The sequence below is a fragment of the Cydia fagiglandana genome, chromosome 17, assembly GCF_963556715.1.
Source record: "Cydia fagiglandana chromosome 17, ilCydFagi1.1, whole genome shotgun sequence".
In the NCBI taxonomy this organism is placed as follows: domain Eukaryota; kingdom Metazoa; phylum Arthropoda; class Insecta; order Lepidoptera; family Tortricidae; genus Cydia; species Cydia fagiglandana.
Window position 1 is genome coordinate 13,842,779 of NC_085948.1, and position 26,409 is coordinate 13,869,187.

Consider the following 26,409-nt stretch of genomic DNA (forward strand, 5'->3'; position numbering starts at 1 on the left):
ATTGTTGTAAACGAATATTGGGTCATTTTCAATTTTTATTTCAGACGTCCATGCACCATGAAACAGCGCAACGCATTCCCGCCCAACTTCATCCACTCTCTGGACTCGTCGCACATGATGCTGACCTCACTACACTGCCAAGCCGCCGCCGTCACCTTCGTGTCCGTCCACGACTGCTACTGGACGCACCCCGGAGCCGTCCCGCTCATGAACAAGGTAATACATATTCTACACACACATACACTCTCTGGACTCGTCGCACATGATGCTGACCTCACTACACTGCCAAGCCGCCGCCGTCACCTTCGTGTCCGTCCACGACTGCTACTGGACGCACCCCGGAGCCGTCCCGCTCATGAACAAGGTAATACATATTCTACACACACATACACTCTCTGGACTCGTCGCACATGATGCTGACCTCACTACACTGCCAAGCCGCCGCCGTCACCTTCGTGTCCGTCCACGACTACTTCTGGACGCACCCCGGAGCCGTCCCGCTCATGAACAAGGTAATACATGTTCTACACACACATACACTCTCTGGACTCGTCGCACATGATGCTGACCTCACTACACTGCCAAGCCGCCGCCTTCACCTTCGTGTCCGTCCACGACTGCTACTGGACGCACCCCGGAGCCGTCCCGCTCATGAACAAGGTAATACATGTTCTACACACACATACACTCTCTGGACTCGTCGCACATGATGCTGACCTCACTACACTGCCAAGCCGCCGCCGTCACCTTCGTGTCCGTCCACGGCTGCTACTGGACGCACCCCGGAGCCGTCCCGCTCATGAACAAGGTAATACATGTTCTACACACACATACACTCTCTGGACTCGTCGCACATGATGCTGACCTCACTACACTGCCAAGCCGCCGCCGTCACCTTCGTGTCCGTCCACGACTGCTACAGGACGCACCCCGGAGCCGTCCCGCTCATGAACAAGGTAATACATGTTCTACACACACATACACTCTCTGGACTCGTCGCACATGATGCTAACCTCACTACACTGCCAAGCCGCCGCCGTCACCTTCGTGTCCGTCCACGACTGCTACTGGACGCACCCCGGAGCGGTCCCGCTCATGAATAAGGTAACAATTACACACACGTTTCGTTATAGGCGTTAGAATTGGGTAAAGCCTTTGACACATTCGATTAGCACATATACGGATAAAAATCTGGGAGTTTGAGAGGCGAGAGGCGACATCTATTTGGTTTTCTATACATCTTAATCTATCATTAGAAAGTGGTGAAAATCGGGCAGTTTAAAAGCTGTAGGTTGCGTTTTTTTGCTTTGGCGTACCGCAAGGCAGCATGCTCGGAACCACAACGTATGAACGTCGTCATTTACATAAATGTCCAGTTCCAATCCGTATTTTCTAGGCAACTAAAGTCTTTTGATTAAAGGATTTTTTGGTTTGAGAAAACTTGCCTACGGCTCAGTCGGCTCGACTTAGCAATATGGCTCAATCGCTCATGTATTTTTTTGTTGTCCACAGATTTGCAGAGAACAGTTCGTAGCTCTGCATTCGCAGCCGATCCTTGAAGATTTATCGGACTTCATGGTCAAGCGATACAGCTACGATGAAAGGTACATGCTATTTTATACTGTATTTAGAGGCAATTAGTGTTATTTTTGTTTGCATTTGAAGAGAAAGATCAAAACATAGAAAAACTTCAATCGCGTTTAAGAAGCGGAACAGTATGAATATTAAACTCAATACCTCTGAATTGAGCTCAGTGCGCCATTATACCACTTTGTACAGTTTTAATAACTTAATTATGATTTTGTTTTATAAACATTGTATACATAGACATAGATTGGCAAGAGTCACTAGTCAGTGGAGCATTGGCAGAGAGAATTATACTGTCTTTTTTCTTATGCCGGTATCATAACCGAAAAAAAGGATGACTAGTTTTTTTTATTCTACTGTTACTGAAAAAAATGTTTGTCAGACTATATAAACATTATACTCTGGCACGGCGACTTTGTCAGTAGAAAAAGGCGGCAAAATTAAAAAATTTAGGCGCGAAGAGTTACGCTCCCATAAAAAAAATTCGCGCCTTTTTCTATTGACAAGATGGTTGTTTCACTGCACTTACTTTTATTTATTGTTCCAGCGAGCTTGAAGGCACGCTGGGAGCGCCGAACAAGAAACGCGTCAACAGTTTACTGAAGAAAGTCCCCAACAAGGGCGACTTCAAACTAGACAGTGTACTCGATTCCGTCTACTTCTTCAGCTAGTCGATCGAATGTGGACTTTATGACTGGTACTGTAGACTCTCTTTTGGTCGGAGTCGGTATAGATGTATGGCAATTGTGTGTCTTGAATAGAAACGCGATACGCGAAAATGGTTTAAAGTGTCATCTTGGAATCGAGCGATCATTTTTAATTGCAATGGAGACGCAAGAGGAACCACCAGCATTGACTGACGTCTCTTGGATGCTGTCCCTTTCCTATGTAATGATTTAGTAAAAACAACATGCAAGAATATGTTGTCTTCAACTATGAATTAATATTATGAATTTTACCGCAACTTTGTACTTTTGATAGACACACAATTGGGATTGATAGACTGATATGAGATAATGTTAACGGTTGATAGTTAGCGTATTGACTTTTTGTAATTTTCAATGTTAATGTTACTATATTTCAACAATGAAATATAACTTCCATAATGCCTTCGCTCTAATTATAAAGTAGTTGACTCTCGTAGAGTACAAATGGTTTAGTCACGTATTTGTAATATAATTGTTCCTGAAGTCTAATTCATTTGTGGAGAAAGATGGTGCAACTGGGAATATCAGGTCGTTACCTGATTTTCAATTCATTGCGTTGCAATTAATTCAAAAATATTACATTAAAACCGCATAACCCTTACTGTACTTACGTCAATATTTAAGGGAAGGAGTATTTCTAATCTTTAAGCAGTTTGTTTCTTTTAAAAGACTGTTTCCGTTTTAGCTGCGGAACCCCGAAAAGGAAAAATCTTTAAGTGAAGCAAATATCAGAAAACACAAATGCGTAAAATTGAATTATTTGTGTAGGTATTGTTCTACCTAGCGTTATCTCGGCCTTTGCCAGGGTCCGCTTTCCTCCTCTTTGCGTGATCCTGGCCGTCGTCTCGTGTGAGCCCGTTCACACTCATATCTGCTTTCACATTTGTGTTTGGTACAGATTAAATAAATATGCGCCACTTTTCTCCGCAAGTGTAAGTTTTACAACTATTTAGGGTTGGTTAGTAACTAAATTGCGTTTATATGTGACGTCCCACGGGCAAAGGTACCTTATGGCGGGTATGGAGTTATGCATACCCCAGTAATCTACAATAAATAAGCTATCGATAACACAAAAGATCAACCTTCTAAGTTGCGTAGTTACAGAGATATGATTTTTTGAAAATAATGTTGTGAAATGAGCAACTTTACAATAGAGAAGTTTTAAGTTTAGCCGCCTAAAAAACTATGTTCCTGAAGTAAGTTACATAGTTGACTACAAATAATAATACCTTATATATCTGAGATTAAAAAAATGTTGCGACTTGTTCTGTAATGCAAATAGAAACCTTTGATATCGACTGATTTATGTGTATACTAACCAATCTCTAGAAAATAAAGTTTTATTTCATTTTCACGATTGATTGCAATGAGCTCTCAAGATTTAAATTGTATCTATTAGGAAACGACACTGAGAGACAGTTTAAGCAAAAAGCAATACCGATTTAGAGGTGAAAATGTATTTTCTGACTTTTTCATATAAAATCAGAAAATTGAATATTTTTACTTTTAAGCACATATGAAAGAAATTCTGTCATTCAAATGAAATAAATCCTAAAACCCCAACTAAATACTATATTTAACCCCTTATGCCACTTTAAACTTACATAACAATTACAGTATTTACTCCATACATTTACGAAAAGGTACCTTATGGAAATAAATCTAATAATACATCACTACAAAACATCAATCACATTGAAGTTTATCTTTTATGAATAGAAAATATTAATTTACATTAAACTGCCACAAATTTAATTAGTTCTTCGTCATAATAATCTTAAAAAAGACCAATAATTTGTATGTAATGAAAAGGTACCTTGTGGTTAAGTTACATGATGAGGCATGATGATGATGGAACAGTTAGGATAAACTAATAATATTTGGGGTAAAGATGGTATAAATAGTCTATTTCTTATCAATAATATATTTTGGTTGCCATTGAAGACAAGCGGCATTGAGGTTCAATGACCTCAGATATTCCATAAGGTAATGCGTCGGGTATTGGCATTTTTCAGCAAACCAATGGCTGATTTATTGCATGCGACCAAACCAAATGAAGATTATACTAGTTAAGAAAGACTTGACGAGAGTAACTTTGGTATAATAGCAGGCTACTTGGATTTGTAATGTCGGTCGATGTACGGTTAGAATATTTGCTAGGCGCCCCAACCAGAACTGAAATTATCAAATTAGTTTTGCAGAATGCTAATACAGTTCTCTACCAAACTTCTTTTCCCGTATTGAGTAGTTTTTTTGGGAATTTTCAATCTTTTTTCCATAAGGTACCTTTTCGACTAAACTCTGAGACGACATTACTAGGCTTATAACTAACTTATAACAAAAATAAAAACAGGTAAACAAACGTTACGCATTAAGGTTTCAGATCACACAATAAAAAAAAATTGAGCATTTTTTCACCTCTTTACAAAACATTTCATATCTCCGAAACTAGAAACCCTCATAAGGTACCTTTTCCCGTGGAACGTCACATATGTTTATATGCCATATCTAGAAAGTCCTACACGAAACCAAAATAATAGTCGTAGCCTGGTTAGCGAGTGCAAACATTTGTTTAGTTTAACTAAATTAAAATAGCTATCAGCTATCGTTGTTGACGGAAACCCCCAAAGCACCGTTGAACCTTTTACAACATACTACACGTTTGCAAGTATCAAATAACTTAGTACTTCATCATGATATCAGCCAGAGGATGTCCACTGCTTGACATAGGCCTCCCCCAAAGAGTGCCACAAGGAAGGTACCGGAAGGCGCAGCGTCGGTAGACCCCCCACAAGGGGGACTGATGACCTGGTAAAGGTCGCGGGAGTCCGCTGGATGCGGGTGGCGCAAGACCGGCAAGACCGGACTTAGTACTTAACTTACTAAAGGAAAATTTGGGGTTACTCGCTGGTACATTTTGTTTTTGAAATTCTTGAGAAAGGCACGAAATGTATTGTAATGTAAGAAAACTTAGGCTCCCAATATATGTTTCGTTCACCATTTGTCTTTTTTTTTGTCAGTGACGTGCCTAGCATGTGCTTTGGGTCGGTTAAATTCACAACACTCATTCAACTGGGGGTCAACAACATCTGATAACTACAGCAGTATTACATTTTGATATTATGAATTATGATTATTATGTTATTGTATCTTATGTTCTGACTCGCAACCATTTTTCAGTAGTGCAATGCAACAAAACAGTCTGTGATTTGTTAGATGTCTAACAATAAATTAAGTTGAATAATGATATTTTGTTGTTTTATTATATTTTTACACACTTTTATTTAGCTTCACTGCGTATATTATACCTATAGGGAGACCGAGCTTTGCTCGGAAAACATATACAAACTCAAAAATGCGCGTTTTCCTAAAGATAAGACCTAGCTAGATCGATTTATTGCCCCCGAAAACTTCATCGAAATCGTTAGACCCGTTTTCGAGATCCCCGAAATATATATATAAATAAATATACAAGAATTGCTCGTTTAGAGGTATTAGATAGATATAATATACATATACAGTGTGGAACGATAAGTCGGGCCCTGGAGGGAAACTACCGATAATAGCGCATAGCCAGAGCACCGGGGGTCGCCGGAACCTCGGGGCCGTGGTTTTATTGTGCTCTGCATGATGGGGGGTGAATTCCATAATCGCCACGCTTGGCAGGCGGGTTGGCGATCGCAGTCGAGTACACTGAGTTTGAGGGACGCTGCTGCCCGTCCACCGGTGGCCTTGGACGTAGTTTAAGGACATGCCCGGGTCCAGAGGTGTGTGTATTACACGAGTTTAATATTTTATAAGATTTGTTTTGTGTAATACATATTTGATAAGAAAAATGAAAAGGTACTAAATGAACACAATGGTTTAAAAATCGTTGATTTATTATTGGTACAAAAAATCTAGACAGGGACGCACGTTACAACGAATTTATCTACGATACTGTACACTTACTATTTGACTAAACATTGAACATAAATACTTTTGAATTCACTTTATTAAAAAGATTATATTAACTTGTATTTCCTGCTTAACCTAAGTCTACACTAGTTTGTTGTGTATATAAAGAAACAACTAATATTTGGCTGGTGCAGTCTACTTATTTAAATTTGAACTATGTTGATTTATAATTACTAATTTAAGTTTTGATTAACAACGGTAGTAAATTAGGTGTTACTATTTAAATATATATCTGCGCTACCTTATGCTTTACAGAGAACTCCACTCAATTCACATTTTTTATTTAAATTTAAACATGCATTACAATAATGACTAATCTATTCGTCGGTATACATTAAACCAAAACTTATCTACTACAATTGGAGTGATAGTTATTTGTAAATCAAATATTTTTATAGAAACGAACATAACGGGCTATGTAATGGGGCAACGGCTATCATGAGACAATAAGTGCGCCTACAATACACATTAATAAAATAAACCTTTTCTTTACCCTTATTACAACGACAAGTAGGGTTGCCAGATCGAAAGGCGCTATTATCGGGAAACAATATAATTTTTTCGGGATTTTGGGACTCAAGTCGGCAAAAAAAAAATTCCAATTAAAGTAAAAGACTGTTGGAAACGACTCATTCCTAGGCCAAAGAATAGGCATAGCTATTCAGCGTGGGAATGTAGCCAGCCTTATGGGCACACTTCCGCAGGGGACAGATCTGGGGGATCTAAGGTAGGTGGGTAAGTTTTATTTATTTATTTATTTTATTAGTTTTAGTTTTAATTTATTTAGTCTATACTTAATTTTAATAATAGTTTGTATAAGTTTTGTAATTGTATTAAAAACAACGATATTTTACATTATTGGCACTACGTCAGCTCGCTCGCTAGACGACAGTTCGGAACTTGAAATTATTGTTTTATAACGTGAAGCTGTTTTTCGGAACAGTTTATACTGTGTCGGGAATCGGGAACACATGCTAAAAATCGGAAGATTCCCGCCAAATCCTGACCATCTGGCAACCCTAACGACAAGTTTGTTTCTGGTAGGTAGGTTTTTAACTTTATTTTTAAAACGGATTGTCCTTGCAGCGAGTATGTGATTGTATTAATGAGGAGATCCACAAGGTATGAAAAACAAGATCGTTGACGTATCTCTGCGTACCTACAGCACATTGCACATATAAAGGCCCCTGTACACAATGGGCCAGCGTGGGCCAGTCTGGGGGACGCATTTATGCGTTGGAGGGAGCAAGTGATATTGCTATCTCATTCTACCGCATGGCTGCGCCCATAGAGGTACAATAATATAGAGATGACACGGGGGAGGGGCCAAACGACCGAACGAGATGCACTTATGGAAATTTCAGTAGGAATAGCAGATAAAGCGGTATTATTGCTTGTCCTTGTCACAGTCTCACTTTTTGTTTCTTCCCCATCAAAAATTTAGTATGGTTTATGGTGGGCAACAAATAACCCGACCGAATTACGTAGATTGTTTTTGGTATGTTGTCAGGAATCTTAAAACGTGTTTTTAATATTGTCGCTTTGCGTATGTTTTGTCCCTCACGGAGGCACGCGTATAGCTCATCTATGTAATACTAGGTCTATGGCTGCGTCCTTCGGACTGGCCGGCTCTGGCCCATTGTGTCCAGGGGCCTTAAACTATGGTCGCAGTCTGTCTCTTGAGTGGCGACAGCGAAGCGGACGCACAAAAAAAGCCCCCAAGAAGGCATCGCCATATGAGGCCATCATACGACCAGCTTCGTCCTTGAGGAAGGTGCATATCTTTGGACTTATTTGATAAGAATGTTAGTGGTGGTGTCAGTGTCTGTGGCTGACGCCGGTATAGGGCCGCGCCGCGGGGTCCACGGCCGTGCGCGAGCCCGAAGTGGTGCTTCGTGGAGGGGGGCTGCAATAATAATCATTCATGTTAATTTTGGTCTCAGACCATCACCAATTAGCAGACGCTAAGATGTAATAAACGTCTGAGACATTAAGGAATAGCCAACGTAGGTGAATAGGGATGGCTGGGGTGAATAGGGACAAAACTTAAAATACTTAATTGACAATTTCTTAAAAATACCCACACAAAATGTATCATACAAAATCTACTATTATTTTCAATCGATTATGCAATTTATGTGGATATTTTTTAAGAAATCGTCAGGTAAATCACATTTTAAGTTTAGCCCTATTCACCCCAGCCATCCCTGTTCACCCCAGTGGACGGTACCTTGGCGTGGAGTCGTCATCGTTGTTCTGCAGGCAGATCCACTGCGGTGTGATTGTATCGCCGGGCTTGGCGCAGTCCAGCGTGCCGTTGAACAGAAGCAAATCGTCGATCAACACCTGCAGCATTATTCAAACCTTTATGTGCTAAACACCCTGGCCCACTAAACCGAGGTTAAGCGGTTAAACCGTTAACCCAGTGTCAAATCGCAAAACTTGCGAGCGCGAGCGGCGAGACGAATGACGAGGCGCAAAAGTGTGTTCGCATTAACTGCAGAGTAAAAACTGGATTCCAATATATTGGTAAACGTAATTGCGCTCCACCATAGGTAATAATAAAAATATTCTTACTCCAAATTCCTTGACGCCTCTGGAGGGAGTTTTGCCGTAGTTCCATATTTTCATCCCATAAATTGATACTGGTGCATCGAACACGAAAAATACCCTGCAACAGTTCATGGGTTAAGACCATTTCGTCAGGTGACAAGCCAAAGTCTCTAATTACAAAAAAAAAAATAAACAAAAATCGACCTTCTTTCAGTACTAATATCCCAACTAGCAAAATCACGCTAACAACAGTCTCTAGACTACAATTTTGTCGCTCTTATATTGATTTTATATCATCGTATAAGCCCGGGTTTGGGCACAAAGCATAAGCGTATTTATTTTAATATCGTTCTAATATCAGTCTAATTGAATGTTGTTTGCATTCACAGTAATCTTTTTCAAAACTATATTAAGCTGCTTTAGGCTAATATCGCTTTTACGTAAGTATCTTGTAAGCCTACATAGGCTTATATTGGTCGAACGTAAGTATCTTGTAAGCCTACATACTACATAGGCTTATATTGGTCGAACGTAAGTATCTTGTAAGCCTACATACTACATAGGCTTATATTGGTCGAACGTAAGTATCTTGTAAGCCTACATAGGCTTATATTGGTCGAACGTTAGAATCTTGTAAGCCTAAATAAGCTTATTTTGGTTTGAAACATTCTATTTGTGAAGTATAAATATTACGGGTGAAATTAACTGCAACGTGACAAAAACATATTAGTGTAAGTGTTTATCATACTTTTTATGAATTATGTTTAAATATAATAACGTGCTGTTTATCATCGTCTGTTTATGTTTCAGGGTAAGTATTCACATGGGAAAATATTATTTATTGTAAAGTAGACCCTGTTTTACACTTCAAACTTTATGCGCCTACTCAAATATGGTATTTGAATATTTTTATAATTATTTTATTTCTTTATTTTGTATTGATAGTCAGCCATTGATGTAGGTGCATTTTTCAAGCGCACTATTAGAGTATTTTAAGCATTCTGAATACAAATGATGTGGCCATGTTGAATTACTTATACTAACAATAGTGTTCCCAAAAACGATTTAAGATCAAACCATCTGATATTGATCTTCTCTATTGTGATATAAGTGTCTTGATCTTATATCACTCTAATATCTTACTAAAGTGCTGCTGTTGATCTTATTATAGCTTTAGTAAGATCAGGAAAGTACGTACTTACAGTGTTCTTATGCTATGTTAATATTAGTCTTACATTCTTACAATAGCATTTAGAAATCTAATATAAAATCAAATGAACTAAGAGAATGAGGATATAAGACCAGGTACTCTCAAGTTCAATGAGACTTCGTAAATGTTGTTGTAAGAGCAAGAGGCTTATAATAGTATTATGCTATGTTGATATTAGTCTTACATTCTTATAATAGCATTTAGAAAGTCTAATATAAGATCAAATGAACTAAGAGAATGTGGATATAAGACCAGGTACTCTCAAGTTCAATGAGACTTCGTAAATGTTGTTGTAAGAGCAAGAGGCTTATAATAGTATTATGCTATGTTGATATTAGTCTTACATTCTTATAATAGCATTTATAAAGTCTAATATAAGTTCAAATGAACTTAGAGAATGTGGATATAAGACCACGTACTCTCAAGTTCAATGAGACTTCGTAAATGTTGTTGTAAGAGCAAGAGGCTTATAATAGTATTATGCTATGTTGATATTAGTCTTACATTCTTATAATAGCATTTATAAAGTCTAATATAAGTTCAAATGAACTTAGAGAATGTGGATATAAGACCACGTACTCTCAAGTTCAATGAGACTTCGTAAATGTTGTTGTAAGAGCAAGAGGCTTATAATAGTATTATGCTATGTTGATATTAGCCTTACATTCTTATAATAGCATTTAGAAAGTCTAATATAAGATCAAATGAACTTAGAGAATGTGGATATAAGACCAAGTACTCTCAAGTTCAATGAGACTTAGTAAATGTTATTGTAAGAGCGAGAGGCTCATAATAGTATTATGCCATGTTGATATTAGTCTTACATTCTTATAATAGCATTTAGAAAGTCTATTATAAGATCAAATGAACTTAGAGAATGTGGATATAAGACCAGGTACTCTCAAGTTCAATGAGACTTAGTAAATGTTATTGTAAGAGCGAGAGGCTTATAATGGTATTATAAAATGCTCTAATATACATATATAAGACTAGGTAATAAGACTAAACTTACTAAAGTGCGTATTAGCTTGTCTAAGACTAATATAAGAGCGATGACAAGTTCAAAACAAAAATAAGAGCGCTATAAGCTCACTACTCTTATAAAGTGCGCAATCTGAGACTTTTTTGCTAGTTGGGATGGTTCACTATGGCTATGAACTTGTGGTGGTAATTAGTGACTTTTGCTTCTCACCTGACGATAAGTATATAGTAGTACTATTATGTAAATACTGTAGTTTTACAAAGTAAATACACTTATTACCTGTTGAGTGTGTGTGGCAAGATGGGCGCGAGCCAAGAGTGCGCCGCGTCGCACGAGACGACACCGTCCACAAGCTTGTCGGGTGTCCGCACGTCCAGAGCGCGCGAGTCCAACACGTTCACGCTCGCCGGGTGCGCGCACACATCTGACAAATACATATCAACCGTTAAGGCCCCTGTGCACAATGGGCCAGCGTGGGCCAGTCTGGGGGACGCAATTATACGTTAGAGGGAGCAAGTCAAACTTCTATCTCATTCTATCGCATGGCTGCGTCCCTTGGACTGGCCGGCGCTGGCCCATTGTGTACAGGGGCCTTTACAGCGGGGCGACGTTGTTGTAAGGCCAAATTATTTGAATGTCTAGTCTAAGTGGGTAGTTAAAGTTTGAATAAAAATATTAGGTCAATCACTGGTAGAGATACTCAGATACGCAAAACGCTTCACTGAGTTGAAAAGATTGATTCATATCTTTCGCTGGCGGTGATATGTATCACTCATTTCGCTCAGTGGATCTGGAGTGAGTATTCGCAAGAGATATATATGTCAATCAATCAGATGACATAAGTGCGACCAAGATGGCGAATCACGCGATACGATCCCGCCATGTTTTCTCGACACCGTCCGAATTCTTCCGAACCGCTCCAAAACCTATTCGCATCGTCTCACTCGGTCGTCACGCTCGGCAGGCTCATTCGGATCATGAGTGGGAAAGAGCGAGCAAGGAACACTGAGACAGAGGAGTTACTGAGCGAAATGAGCGAGTTGTATCTGCACTGAGTTGAAGAGTAAGTGAGTTCAGTCAAATGATACAGTTCATTTAAATCACTCACTCGTGAACGACACAGTATGTCTACTCACTGGTCTCAGTAACAGGTATGAGGTTCCCCATAGGATCGTACAGTTCCACTGCCGTGAGCCCCACGTAGTACGCGTCGCCCCAGGTGGAGAATATGCTGATCTGCAGAACGAAGCCGGTGGGCGCGCTCGGCTCTGCCCCGCCGTTGTAGGACAGCTTTGGGTAGTCTTCCTTTGGGTTTTCTAACCTGATGTGGGAAGAATATTCAGATAACTTTAAGATGGAAAAGTCATTTCTTTCAAAATGGCGCTGAATATAGTGTTTTGCCTCATTTCGTAACCCTATAATTGAACGCCTTTTTTGTTTTGCTCTTTAATCCAGCACTGTACTGTAATTTAGAAACGGCATGAGAACTCATGGCTGCAGCATTGTTACCTACATTACAACACGAGACGTGAGCTATAGAGGTCCCTCTCGGCACTCTCGGCTCTGGATGGCCGCCTCCTTAACTTTTCATATGCCATCATCAGAATGTGAATCGGCGATCTATGAGTAGGTATGACTATTTAAGAATCTATAATCCCATCAAAAACATAAATGTAAAAAAGGAGAGCCAAGTTCAATACAAAAATTATGCTTGGCTGTGGGGTTCGCCGCAAAAAGAATGGAGATCTAAATGAGTGCCAAGTTCTATGCAAAATCCAAATATGTATTTATAGGAACAAAATAACATTATAAACAAGTATTAAACTCTATTTCTTTGCTTTACGGGATACCTATAACAATTGCTATTATTTAAAAAAAATGTGAGATCTTAAAGTAGGTTAGATTTGACTTGGCCAGTTTTCATTACATCAGTCATTTTATAAAGTTATTCAACATATATATTTTGTAATTCTGATAAAAATTGGCCAAGCCAAATCTAACCTACTTTAAGATCTCACATTTTTTTAAATAATAGCAATTGTTATAGGTATCCAGTAAAGCAAAGAAATAGAGTTTAATACTTGTTTATAATGTTATTTTGTTCCTATAAATACATATTTGGATTTTGCATAGAACTTGGCACTCATTTAGATCTCCATTCTTTTTGCGGCGAACCCCACAGCCAAGCATAATTTTTGTATTGAACTTGGCTCTCCTTTTTTACATTTATGTTTTTGATGGGATATCAATACTTTTTGTAAAGAAAACTAGGCAGGTATTGAGATTTAATGTTTTTTCTTGTGTTTCCGCTGCATGTTTTGTACTTCTATTCTTTGTATTAATTATGTGGTGCCGCGCGCCGCCAACGACACACCGTTGCCGGTTGTTTAGCGCGTATTACAGGTTTTTTGTATGGGGACCCCCCCTATTTTTTAACTTTTTTTATTTTTAGATTTTTTCCTACGCTTGCACACAATTACCGAGCTGGATTCCAAATTTCGTCCTTCTAGGTCATCTGGAAGTAGGTTAGGTTTAGGTATTATATGTCAGTCACAATAAAAAAGAAATTTGTATGGGGACCCCTCCTATTTATTAACTTTTTTTTGTTTTTAGATTTTTTCCTACGCTTACACACAATAACCGAGCTGGATTCCAAATTTCATCCTTCTAGGTCATCTGGAAGTAGGTTAGGTTTAGGTACTTATATGTCAGTCACAATAAAAAATGGTTTTTTTGTATGGGGACCCCCCCTATTTTATAACTTTTTTTTATTTTTAGATTTTTTCCTACGCTTTCATACAATAACTGAGCTGGATTCTAAATTTCATCCTTCTAGGTCATCTGGAAGTAGGTTAGGTTTAGGTACTATAAGTCTGTCAGTCAGTCTTAAAATTTACGACTTTTTGACCTTCATATCTTTATAATCGTTTGAGCTTGCTTCATGAAATTTGGGCTTCTAGATGTCCTTATGGATATAATTAAACACACGTAGTTTTTTATGTTTACGTTAAAGATGTTTTGAGTTATAGAAGGGTCAAAAGTGGCACCAAGTGGTTCGTGTAATATTACACTTGGCGCTGGCTAGCCAGTTCCTTTGCTTGAACTTGGCTTGACACGCTGCCGCGTGTCTAGATCTGTAAATAAGCTCATTAAACTAACAGTTACGCTGTGTCAGTCGCTGACCGAACGCATGAGCGTAAAGAAAATTCTTTCCATCCGTGCCCTGAAATGATTTATAAATCTAAACATAGGTAAGATCCTTACCGATCCTCAGCCTGCAAGTCCAACTGCTGTACATAATCGTAGCAGGTGTCTCCAGGGGCCCGCCGGAGTAATATCGGGCGGCTCTGAAGAGGGTTGCCGTCTAGGGTGATGCGGCAGTGCTTGGCGCCGATGTACGACAGGTCCACGTTGGCGTTGTAATTCCAGATGCGAATACCTGGAACAGACCATAAGTATTTGCGTTTCATACATAGGCATATCTATACAATTTCTTGGCTTTGAGCTTGAAGATACATGGGCCCAAAGTCATCCTCTAACACGATTACTAATTTCAATTAGATTTTTGGCGTTCAAATTCTTTGTGTTTTGATGGGTACAACCTATAGAAGTGTGATGTGACTTACCTATTACTCTGCCACTCTCCACCACTCCATCCAACCACCACATATCTTAAAAGTCCGTGGAAATGATGCTTCCATTGATCAGGCTCTTGCAGTCCAGCAACTTTAATGGGTCCAGATGGTCCTCAGAAATATTCTTCTATACGGAAAATACCATGTTGTTGCTGTTGTTGTCCTATGGCCCCCAGAGGTGCAAAGGGCCTTAAAAAGCTCGCGTGAAAAATACCAAAAAAATACCATGCGTCCTAATAACTTTAAGCAATAAACTTACATGTGATTTCACTAGTCTCCGGTAATTCCATGACAATATGACAAAACATGCTCCCCGACACAAAGTTAGTGCACCACATATCCTCAAAGTCCGTGGAAATGTTGCGTCCGTTGAACAAGCTCTTGCAGTCAAGAATCTTGGACGGGTCAAGGCGGTCTTCGGAGATGTGGGAAGTGTAGGCGTAGGCGCGGTGCACGCGGATGGCGGAGCTGTTGCAGAGGATCTCGATTCCTGGGGATGGAAAAGGTATCTTAATATATTTATTAGCTAACCAGCAGTGTGACCCTAGTTTTACCGGATAGAAAGGTAAGTAAGTAATATCAGAACCATAAAAAAAAAATTGGTTCAGATCGTCAAGTTTATCAGGAAATGGGTACACACTACACAGACAATGGAAACTATAGCTTGATTTAAATTAAATTCGTACGTGAAATTCCCATGGTCCACGGGCAACGGGGAACGAAAGACAGCGGGGACGGGTATTATGAAATGTGCGGGCGGTGGGGTTTTAGCAGTTCTAGCTAACTCTAGTGGAACGACAACAATTTCGTTTTGTCCCCCGCATACATGAGACCTACGTTTGGCCTACGTTGACCAGGTGCTGGATATAAGAAAACGCAACGCATTAGCTTTCCACGTATAAATGCCTACGCTTTTTCGAAGAGTCGTGCCACCATAACGAACAGCATACCTGTGAGCCCTATCAGATTCCTCTGTCCCCACGTCGACATGAGCGTTATCTTAATCTTCTTGGCCACGTATTTGGTCTCCTTCTGCTCTTCCCAGGATTCATTCAGTATCGGACTGAGTCCGTCCCTCCCGTCGGCTGTAGGAGGCCTCATGTCGGCTGGGATGTCGCTGGGCTCGTTGTCTCGCATGAGCGCTTGGAAGTTCCTGTCGTTTACCATTATGGCTTCGAGGATGGATGGGTCTTTTGTGAAGAGGATCGTCTGTAAGAAGAATATTCTGTCTGAAACGTTACGAATTCTGATTCTGATTTCCTCGCCATATATTGTCGATATTGATGGCTCAGGCGATGGTCTACCCACAGAATACCCTTCATACTTACGTCACCGAACGTAGGAAGGAGGCCCTTGAGTTCGCCGCTCGCGCGAGCAACTTCACCGTGGAATATGACGCGGTCATCCAACTTGATCTGCACCAAGCGGATCCCACGTGAAGAGTATATGCGGGACTTGTTATAGTTCTGAAAAATACCCTCATATGAAGAAAATCGTCGTCAAATAGTTCTAAAACTAGACCTAGAATACCTAGATGGAGAAACTGAAAATAATTATGTACTCAATTCGTGTCAAGTACACCTAAGAGTAAGAGTGAACGCCTATTTCTAAATGAAGAAATGTTAAACTAAGTATTTCTAAATTGCTACGTACCCAAATTCTCAGTAAAGCAATAGTCGCGCAGTTGGCCAAGAGTAAACTAAGCACTACGGGTGTACTCCTTGGTATTGGAGTAGTCCAGCAATGTCGGTCGTCTCTTGTTCGTACCACCCCATCCACGATTGCATCGGGGCGACCGTGCTTCGTATCGCCGGCTTCTGAATCCGTCCATACCTATAGACAGTAAGATGGAATATCTTAGCACTAGTACAACAACAATAACGACGATGACGAAACGCGGGGGCGTAGCGTGAACTACTCTAGCCGTGGACGAAGTTGCACCTACAAGGCTCTTTTTTTTCACTGTGCCCGAAGGGGCCTCGCCCGAGGCCCCCCTTGGGGCACGAGGCCGTGGGCGACAACCCATTTCGCCCACGCCTAGCTACGCCACTGATGAAACGAGTGTGGTAATTCTCATGAAGAACTTGACTCAGTGGATCTCAGACGGAGATGTGGGTCTAAGTCTAGCTGAAGAAGACTGCAGAAGTTTTTTTGTGTAGGGAAGGATTTTCTGAAGGGAGAGAGGGCTTTATGTTTTTCGCGATCCTTGAACACTCACTCAATCACCAAGTTTACGAAGTACAGTACAACAGAGTCGTAAAAAAAAATCTCTAAATTACTTACTGCTGGATACATGGAAATTTTAAGCATTAACTGTAATTTTCAATATTGTCTGCTTATCAAGAATATCCTTCAGTCTTGCACTAGAAACATGTTAGTCACCAAACAGAAACTTACCTTTTCAATTGGCACTAGTTGTCCGTCCGAATTAAACAGCTCTATGCCGTTCAATCCGACCAAGTACTTGTCCCCCCAGTTGGAGTATATCTTCAGTTCCAGCAACCTCCCTTCAGGCAATTCGGGTATCACAAACTCGCTTTTTAACCACTCTTTTGTACTTTTTGTTTCGGTGTTTCTTGAAGATGACATAGAACTCAGTGATGCGGGTTTCTTTGGTGGATTGGTGGTGTAACTCGCGTATTTTTTTAATGAGCCAGTCTGAATGCTTGATGACGAATCGTTAGATTTTGTTCGGCCTATTCTAATGTCTTGCTGTCCTGTGAAGTTAACCAAGTTAAGAAATAAAGGTTAATACTGCTGGATTCATTTTTCGTAACTTGTAGTGGCATCGTTTAAGTACACATAGACCTTAAGCAGTTGCGTAGCGTGAACTCATCTTAGGCCAATTAATGGTATTTGAGGCCTTAAGGAAAAATACATTGAGAAAACAAATTACTTTTGTACCAGTAACCTCGGACCGCGTGGAAAGAATGAAGCAAAGTCTAGTTCAGGCGCTACCCTTTTTGTCTTCCGATATGAGTCCTAATAGTATGTATAATTCATTCTTTCACACTTTTATGGAACATTATAACGCGATATTTACTTCAAAATCGGTCGTAGTTAGTGGTGCATCTGTTTTTAGTGAGTGGGCTACTGCGGACTTACATCAACGGAGACGTGAACTGTATGCTTTGTATGAGGAACGGCGGTTTAATACGAGTGATGAATTTAAAGAACATGTCAAGGAATATTCGAAGAAGTTTAAAATAGATTGTCATATAGCTAAGCGAAATTAATATCTTAGTCAGAAAATTAAAAATATTCCGGACATTATTAGCAACTTGGAAAGTTATTAATGTGGAGACTGGTCGCTCGAAACACACAATGAAAGAACTGAAACTAAATATTGATAACAAAATTATAGATTCCAATTTAGAAGTAGCTACTGAATTTGAAAAATTTTTCAACGAGGTACCAGTATCTACAACTAAGGATTTAAATTCATCACCCTCATCTGCTGTTACATTATTAAAAGATAACGTTCCAGAGTGTTGTAGAGACCTTCATTTTGAACATGTTTGTACCTCAGATGTAATAAAGGCGTTTAAATCAATTAATGTCAAAAAAACGAATGACCTCTGGGGAGTCTCTGTCCATGCTGTCAAATCCTTAGTAGAAATCGTAGCGCCTGACTTGGTAGTTATATTTAACAACAGTGTCGATTGCGGCGAGTTTCCTGATTTAATGAAACATAGTAAAATAACTCCTTTGTTTAAATCTGGTAGCAGCTCTGACCCCACTAACTTTAGACCGATATCTGTGCTACCAACATTCAGCAAGATTTTTGAAAAATTAGTTCTTTCTCAATTAGTACGACATTTTAACGGCAATAATTTAATGCATAATAAGCAGTTTGGTTTCACACGGGGTCGCTCAACAACCGATGCTGGTGTTGAGCTAATGAAGCATATTTTCGATGCCTGGGAGGAGTCACGGAGCTTTAGGTGTCTTCTGTGATTTGTCTAAGGCGTTCGACTGCGTTTGTCATGAAACATTGATCAGGAAACTACACTATTATGGAATTAGAGGATCGGCACTGAATTTACTTAAGTCCTACTTAAATGGTAGAATACAAAGGGTCGATGTGAGTGGACAGCGATCACCGGGGTCATTGGTCTCTATGGGTGTACCACAGGGGTCAATATTGGGGCCTTTCCTGTTCCTCATCTACATAAATGACTTGCCATTCCTTGTAAAGACCCACCATGACATAGTATTGTTTGCAGACGACACCTCACTTATTTTCAAAGTCAAACGACAGCAACAAGCGTACAATGATGTAAACGATGCTATTTCAAAGGTAGTAAATTGGTTCAATGTTAATAATTTATTGTTAAATGAGAAAAAGACTAAATGTATTCAGTTTGTCACTAGTAGTAACGTAAGGCATGTGCAAACAAGTGTCATTGTGAAGGATGAGGAATTGGAATTAGTTGATAGTACAGTTTTTCTTGGTATAACTTTAGATTCTAAACTTCAGTGGGGTCCCCATATTGCTACTCTTTCGAGTAGACTGAGTTCTGCAGCTTTTGCAGTGAGCAAAATCCGTCAGTTAACTGATGTGAAAACAGCTCGATTAGTATATTTTAGTTACTTCCGTAGCATTATGGCATATGGTATTTTACTGTGGGGCGGTGCTTCAGAGATAAATACCATTTTTGTTCTGCAGAAGCGGGCTATTCGAGCAATATATAAATTGAACCATAGAGACTCACTTAGAGATAAATTCAAGGAAATTGACATAATGACAGTGCACTGTCAATATATTTATGAGAATATTCTGTATGTACATAAAAATATTGTTAATTTTAGGAAAAATTGTGACATTCATAATATTAATACTAGAAATAAACATAAGCTCGCAGTGCCCTTCACACGGCTCCATAAAATTAAAAAATCATTCATGGGTAATTGTGTAAGATTTTATAATAAACTTCCAAACCATATTACTGAATTATCAATTAATAAATTTAAAGATTATGTAAAGCGTAAACTTATTTCTAAAGCTTATTATACCACACAAGACTACATGAGTGATAAAACAACGTGGGATTAATGGTGACTCGAAATAGATAATTCAATGTATGTACTTCTTTGTTAAGTTTTATTGACATTTGTTATTGACATTTAGATTTTATTCTAGAAACATTCTAGACTAGTATTTTTTATACAATTTTTTTTTTATGTCGGACGATCTTTTTGTGAAATTCTTAGTATTAAATTTGATCTGTATAATAATCCAATATTACTATGGAATAATCTAAACTTCAATAAATTGCTCTGATAATTAGCTTAAGATAATATATTATTATGTAAAACGTTCATAAGTGCTTGTTACTAGGCCTACATGAATAAAGTATTTTTGACTTGACTTTGACTTTCATCTAGCCGTGGGCGAATTCACATCTCCGAGGCCCTTAATTATCTCTTTCACTGTCGCGCGAGGCCCCCCTTGGGTGCGAGGCTGTGTCCGACGGCTACTGACCTAAGTAGAGTTGCACAAATCATGCTCAATCTCAACAGGTTAGAAGACCAAAAGACAGTACAAAGCCGCTGTCTTTGTTACGTCTCCAATACATTTGCCAGTAGATTATTACGGACTGTTTGTATCTCATCCCAAGTATCATGATGTCGTTGAAGCCGTGATTCTCGCGGCAATGGCGGGGTGTCACCTAGTGAAAGGAGAGGAACGGATCCATTCCATCATTCCGGTCCAGTAGATTAAGGAATAAGGAGGGTTGTACTCACTCGTCCCCAGTATGACATCCTTAAAGTCGTGGTCTTCCCTGCGATGGCGGGGCGTCACGTAGTGCGGGAGCAGATCGGATAGGAAGTCGTTGCTTGAACCGTTGGTGTCGTCCCAGTCTAGAAGACTATTGCGATACTTTCGTCGCCCGTTCTGGGAGTAGCCTGAATAAATAGAATGGATTTGTCTGTAGAATTTTGGTGGTTATATCGATAAAGGGGCTATGGAAAATATAAGCAACTGCCATCTGACCTTTCAACCGGGGAAACTAAGAGTTGTTGAGATCGCACGACAAGAGGTGTTGTTCTTAAAATATGTAGCGGAAATTAGTCTAGGCCTACCTTTACTGTACCGAACGGTGCCCGCTGAATGGGCAAGCGGCTGCATTTGAGATTTGGTTAGCAAATCCATTGTGGTGTCCAAAGACGTCCTTCTTGTTAACCTGTCATCGAGATGAGATCCTTTGAAGTTTTCTCTTGTTTACGAAATGTTATCTTTTAGGCCTAGTTGGAATTAGGGTGTGGTAAAAGTAATAAGTACCTATAGATGTTAAACCGTAGGTACCGTTAATGTGCCTATGTATATTATTCTACACTCGAGAGCAATGTAAACGGGTCAGTTTGTACGGAACTCCATGCATTGCAAACATTAATATCTACTCGTACTATCGGAGTGATTATGTGCACGCATAATTTTCTCCTAAGTGTCGTTGCCGGGATGTTGCTTAAAACATCTTACACAGATGAAAAGGCCTATTATTATTATAAAATTTTTCTTCCATACCTGTGAGTCTGAGGCTTGCCGTAACTAAGCTTGGACTTGTCGAGGGTGGGAGGCGATTCGTTGCTGTTTCTTATATGTGTCTCTTTCATCTCCCTGTAATATGTGAAATCGTTAATGTTGGGGAAAATTTACCTACGCCTGCGAACACGGCAAGGCTATTGGGGTGATTCTACACCACACGCAAAATTTCAATAGTACTCAAGTGTTTTAGGCCGATGGAAAATGTTAGAGGAGGCCTATGCCAAGAGGCAAACTGAGCTTCGAGACATTTATAATAAACAAGAACATGTCTAGTACTCATACAAAATAGAGAAAATCAGAATAAAAAGGCTTATTATAAGTGTCTCAGGCCGCAGACTATGCTTACGTGTGAATGAACGAGTGAAACCGAAGGCGAAATCGGCTGTCCATCTGTTTTCACCTACAGGATCACATTTTTCAACAGAATTTCGTTTGTCTGAAAATTTTTCGCTTTACCTTGTAGAAAACTTTTCAAAAATTGTAGTAGCCATTTTGGTTCGTGAGGTCTCCAGCTCACAGAGTCGCTAGTTTTCATGATTATTTAGGTGCCTAATAATTTAATTTAGGATTAAATAAATCACAGCTAAAATGATAACCAAAAGTCTAAGTAATAATGGTCACTATCACAATATTAAACTAATCAGTTCGACCCTGGATGTATATGCTATTGAACTTATTGATAAGATTAGATAGGAAATTACCTGTCATGAATAAATTACCTAATAAAAGCTCCCAATCTGAATGCATGGTAAATATAGAAGTTCTAAAAACGACTTTCTATATTTTTTAAACCTACTATTAATACCAAGCGTTCTTTAAGGCAAAGGCTGCAAACTGTTAAATATGTTATTAGAAAACTGTGTACACTAGCCTTTTAGCCCCAACCTCACCTTGAAACGCGGAAGTGGACCATTGTACTAAAATGACTTTATTGAACGCAAAACCAATACAAACACGGGGTCATTAATCATGTCTGCACAATATATTTTTAAAAACCACACTTACTTGGTAATGTCTTCCAACCAGAATGGTACTTCCCCGTCCTTGTCTGTATATCCAAGCGCTTCCATCCCTTTGTGCTCCTGAGCCATTCTTCAGCCATCAGAAAAAAGAAAAAATATAGCTCTCCGTATTCAAGTACTTAACGAAGACGCAGTAAACGCATTACTAGGTACTTATACTCTAAACTTTACGTTTTAAACAACGCAACGATAAAGTTAACCAAATAAATTTTGTTACATAAGTAAAATTGTTGTAAGGGTTTTATGCCTGTTTAATAATTTATTATCATTTCATTATTCACACTTGCCACTTTTGAAACATATTTTGCCGCTGTTTGTTTGACCTTGGTTGCTATAGTTACTATATTTTTTAAAAGAGATGAATTAAGCTGGACTTTGAAAATGTGTAATATTTCTGCCAATGAGGTACGTTTTTCTCCAATGTTTGCATATTATTAACAAAAACAAGGTTTCTTCAAATTATTAAGTGAAAGTCTGTAATAATCGCTTATGAGCAAACTTATAAGCCGTTTAAAAACGAGACCTAACTCACCTTTAAGAACAACCTTATTGGGGCCATACATTTTTTTATCAATTTCTAAACGAGTCACTTCTGTCAGCTGTCCGCTACACGTTCATTTGCGTGGTCAATTATGACATAATGTATTCCTTTCCCTTTCTATCTGATGATTGAATCCCTTTGCAAAACAAGAAGAGAAAGCAAAGTTAGCTGTCATGTCAACGTCAACGTGCGGTCGTGCGGCTAATAACCTAAAACCTATAAAACTATAAATAGCGTAGCGAAGTTAGCGAATATTGATGCTTATAATTTTAATTTAAAATCCTGGATATTATATTCAAAGTGCATTTAAAATGTCCACGGCAGACCAAACCGTAAAACAGCTTGAAGAGCGAACTCGTAAAGCTGAAAAGGAGACAAAAGAAATAGAGGATGAAATAGAAAAACTCATCAAAGGCGATCTCAGTTACATAGGAGATCCCGGGCTTGACAAACTTCTGTCTGAAAATGAGAAGCTCAAGCATCGTCTTGCTATTCTGGAGAACGCTGTGAAAGCCGAAAGCTCTGGGGCCGGTAAGTCGACAAAAAAAGAGCCTAGGAAGCGGCCCACTCTAATCAATGATATCGACTCTATAGAAGGCACCATCTGCATACTAGATGAGCTGAAAAACGTTTTTGAAATAGCTATAACGTCCGCTTACCCTGATTTGGAAGACGCGCCAGTTGTAATCACCCTGTCCGGTAATAATCCGAAGTTTGGAGACTACCAATGTAATTCGGCCATGCCAATATCCCAGCTGCTAAAGGCTAAGAATATAAAAAGTAACCCAAGGGAAGTAGCTAACAATATATTAAATAAAACTCCAACATCACCAATTATAGAACGCATTGAAGTAGCCGGAGCTGGTTTCCTTAACATTTACTTGAATAAGAAGGTTGCGGAGCATGTTTTGACTTGTATTCTTCGAGATGGAGTAAGGCCGCCACCCTTGAAGAGGCAGAAGATCATTATTGATTTCTCGTCACCAAATATAGCTAAGGAGATGCATGTGGGCCATTTGAGGTCTACTATTATTGGAGATAGTATTGCCAGGGTACTTGAGTTCTTGAACCATGATGTCCTCCGCATTAACCACCTCGGAGATTGGGGCACACAGTTTGGTATGTTGATTGCTCATCTACAAGACAAATTCCCTAATTTTAAAAATGAATCTCCACCCATTTCTGATTTGCAAGCATTCTACAAAGAATCTAAGAAGCGGTTTGATGAAGATGAGGTTTTTAAAAAACGGGCTTACACTTGTGTCGTTCACCTGCAGTCTGGCCATCCAGAATACATTGCTGCCTGGAAGCTGATCTGTGAAGTATCTCGGCGTGAGTTCCAGAAAATCTATGATCGCCTTGATGTTACAATTATTGACCGCGGAGAATCATTCTACCAGTCTAGGATGCATGTTGTAATAGATGAGTTAAAGCAGAAAAATCTTTTAGAAGAAGATGAGGGAAGGTTAATCATGTGGGGTAGTGAAAACCATGAGGGCATACCTTTAACAATTGTTAAATCTGATGGTGGTTTCACTTATGATACATCGGACATGGCTACTATAAAACAGAGGGTAGAAGAGGAAAAAGGAGATAGGTTTATTTATGTCACTGATATGGGCCAGTATGGTCATTTTGCGCTCATAGAGAATTGTGCTCGCCGTGCCGGAATTTTAAATGAAGATCAAAAAGTGGAACATGTAGGTTTTGGTGTTGTACTGGGGGAGGATAAAAAGAAATTCAAAACCAGGTCTGGTGACACCATCAAACTTATTGAACTCCTAGATGAGGGTTTGAAAAGGGCTCTGGATAAGCTCATTGAGAAAGGACGGGATAAAGTACTGACGCCTGAGGAATTGAAACAGGCACAGGAGGCAGTGGCATATGGCTGCATCAAGTATGCTGACCTCTCTCATAATAGGATCAATGACTACATATTTTCATTTGACAAAATGTTGGATGACAAAGGTAATACTGCAGTCTATCTATTGTATGCTCTCACCCGCATTAGATCCATAGCCCGCACAGCCCAGGTCTCAACTGAGGATCTGTTGGCTCAAGTGGAAAAGTCTGGCTTAAAATTATCTCATGAGGCTGAGCTAAAACTTGGTAAAGTGCTTCTTAGATTCCCAGAAGTAATCCTCAAAGTATCCAATGACTTGTTTTTACATACTCTTTGTGAGTACCTGTATGAGATCTCATCTGCATTCACCGAATTCTATGATAAATGTTATTGTGTGGAGAAAGACAAAGATGGAAAGATTGTTAAGATAATATATGAAAGACTAATGCTTTGCGAAGTCACTGCCAGAATTATGGAAAAGTGCTTGAGTCTCTTAGGTATCAGAACAGTATCTAAAATGTAAGAAGCCTAGTTGCTCTTAAAAATAGGTATTTATTGAGTGAACTTTCAGTAATTTTAGGTGTATCACAATATTTTCATTACATATTTATGTACCATTTTTACAATGCATTTTAAGTAAAAATAAAACACTGAAACCATTGTAAACTTTTATTGAGTTCCCAAAAACCTCTACAAAACTATACCTGGGTCTTATCAAAGGTAACATTCATGGAATAACTTGCTACACCTAAGTTAGAAAATTATACAGAATCACTGGGAGAGATTTCTAATATTGAAATATTCAATGTACTATGGAACATGCACCAATCTTACACTATAACAATTAGATACCATACATCAAACACTTCACATTTAGGAGACTATTTCTTCTAACACATAAAAATGGCTATATTTGTAAAAACTATATTACTGGAAAATAATTAGACAGTTGAATCTAAAAACACATTTACAAGATTGTTTTTTTCTGAGAGTATCTCTCCCGAAGGGGCTAAGGAATGCAAGATATGGGGCTTGTTCAGTCCCTATTTCACATGCGACAGTAATCACAAAATGTGTTGTATACATAGCATACTCACTGTGGTGATAGGGACAATAACTAGGTAGCTAGCTGCTGTCGTTTATGAAATAGGAGCCGGTCTAAATACATACAAATGTTAAATATGATAAAATTATAAATAATAGACTTCAAACTGGCTAGGAGTAGAGTAACCTATAGGATAAAACAAATTCTCGTTAAATTGTCATAGGTAAAAATCCCATTGCATACATATATATAGTTGGGAAGACTTAACAACATTTTTTCTTCACAACAAAGTGTAAAAACCTACTAGGTACTTGTGAATTTTTTAAAACTCTACGAACTTGAAGGGATCATATAAGTCTAATAAGAAAAAATATTGCAAATGGCACTAAAGACTAATCAATTGTAATTATTTAATCTATTGTCATATATATATCAATAATAATTTAATCAATTGTTTAAATCTAATGTACCTATTCTGTATAACTATCCACAACATTTTATTTTTTAAGTGTTAAGGTCAGTTTTCCCAGTGCAATATGAATTAACTAAAATATTTACTATTTCATAGATAATTATGAAGAATATACATGATCTACACCCCACTATTATGAATTATGATACATATTATCATGATTGTTACAATACCTTAATAAATAATAAACCTGTTCTGTTCTATGAAAACAGACCCTAAGGTCAACTAATATTCATATAAAGTTTAAATTAGCCCCCTATTTACAACGGAAGAATATTAAACCAACATTCTTAAACAATAGTTTG

The 26,409-nt window shown here is 38.8% G+C and overlaps 3 protein-coding genes across 3 annotated transcripts in view; 2 read left to right on the forward strand and 1 right to left on the reverse strand.

Annotated features, from left to right (window-relative positions):
• The window catches only part of LOC134672556 (DNA-directed RNA polymerase, mitochondrial), a 31,253-nt gene extending 28,439 nt beyond the window's left edge, over positions 1 to 2,814 (forward strand). Inside the window, exons 23-25 of the mRNA XM_063530498.1 lie at positions 45 to 216; positions 1,513 to 1,604; positions 2,135 to 2,814. Of these exons, the coding sequence (XP_063386568.1) occupies positions 45 to 216; positions 1,513 to 1,604; positions 2,135 to 2,258 (388 nt within the window). The 3' untranslated portion in view covers positions 2,259 to 2,814. The remainder of the gene's footprint in view (positions 1 to 44; positions 217 to 1,512; positions 1,605 to 2,134) is intronic.
• A 3,343-nt stretch (positions 2,815 to 6,157) lies between these two features.
• Positions 6,158 to 22,580, reverse strand: LOC134672557 (katanin-interacting protein-like). Its single transcript, XM_063530499.1, has 15 exons — positions 22,187 to 22,580; positions 21,161 to 21,253; positions 20,719 to 20,819; positions 20,380 to 20,541; positions 17,029 to 17,348; positions 16,285 to 16,464; positions 15,960 to 16,097; positions 15,582 to 15,840; positions 14,891 to 15,121; positions 14,261 to 14,435; positions 12,133 to 12,317; positions 11,276 to 11,420; positions 8,829 to 8,922; positions 8,482 to 8,597; positions 6,158 to 8,157 (listed from the first exon to the last, which is right to left on the reverse strand). Exons 1-15 carry the CDS (start codon positions 22,270 to 22,272, stop codon positions 8,070 to 8,072), a joined length of 2,373 nt encoding a protein of 790 aa, XP_063386569.1. The 5' UTR covers positions 22,273 to 22,580; the 3' UTR covers positions 6,158 to 8,069.
• Positions 22,581 to 22,971: 391 nt separating this feature from the next.
• Positions 22,972 to 25,247, forward strand: LOC134672583 (arginine--tRNA ligase, cytoplasmic). Its single transcript, XM_063530528.1, has one exon. It carries the CDS (start codon positions 23,056 to 23,058, stop codon positions 25,108 to 25,110), a length of 2,055 nt encoding a protein of 684 aa, XP_063386598.1. The 5' UTR covers positions 22,972 to 23,055; the 3' UTR covers positions 25,111 to 25,247.
• The last annotated feature ends 1,162 nt before the right edge of the window (positions 25,248 to 26,409 follow it).

What these genes read in the sequence shown, in the direction of transcription:
- LOC134672557 (XM_063530499.1), bottom strand. Translation starts at nt 22,272, where the DNA reads ATGGCTCAGGAGCACAAAGGGATGGAAGCGCTTGGATATACAGACAAG. An exon ending in GGCAAGCCTCAGACTCACAG is followed by an intron (nt 20,820 to 21,160) that starts GTATGGAAGAAA and finishes TCTCGATGACAG; the next exon opens with GTTAACAAGAAGGACGTCTT. An exon ending in GGATGTCATACTGGGGACGA is followed by an intron (nt 17,349 to 20,379) that starts GTGAGTACAACC and finishes TTAACTTCACAG; the next exon opens with GACAGCAAGACATTAGAATA.
- LOC134672583 (XM_063530528.1), top strand. Translation starts at nt 23,056, where the DNA reads ATGTCCACGGCAGACCAAACCGTAAAACAGCTTGAAGAGCGAACTCGT.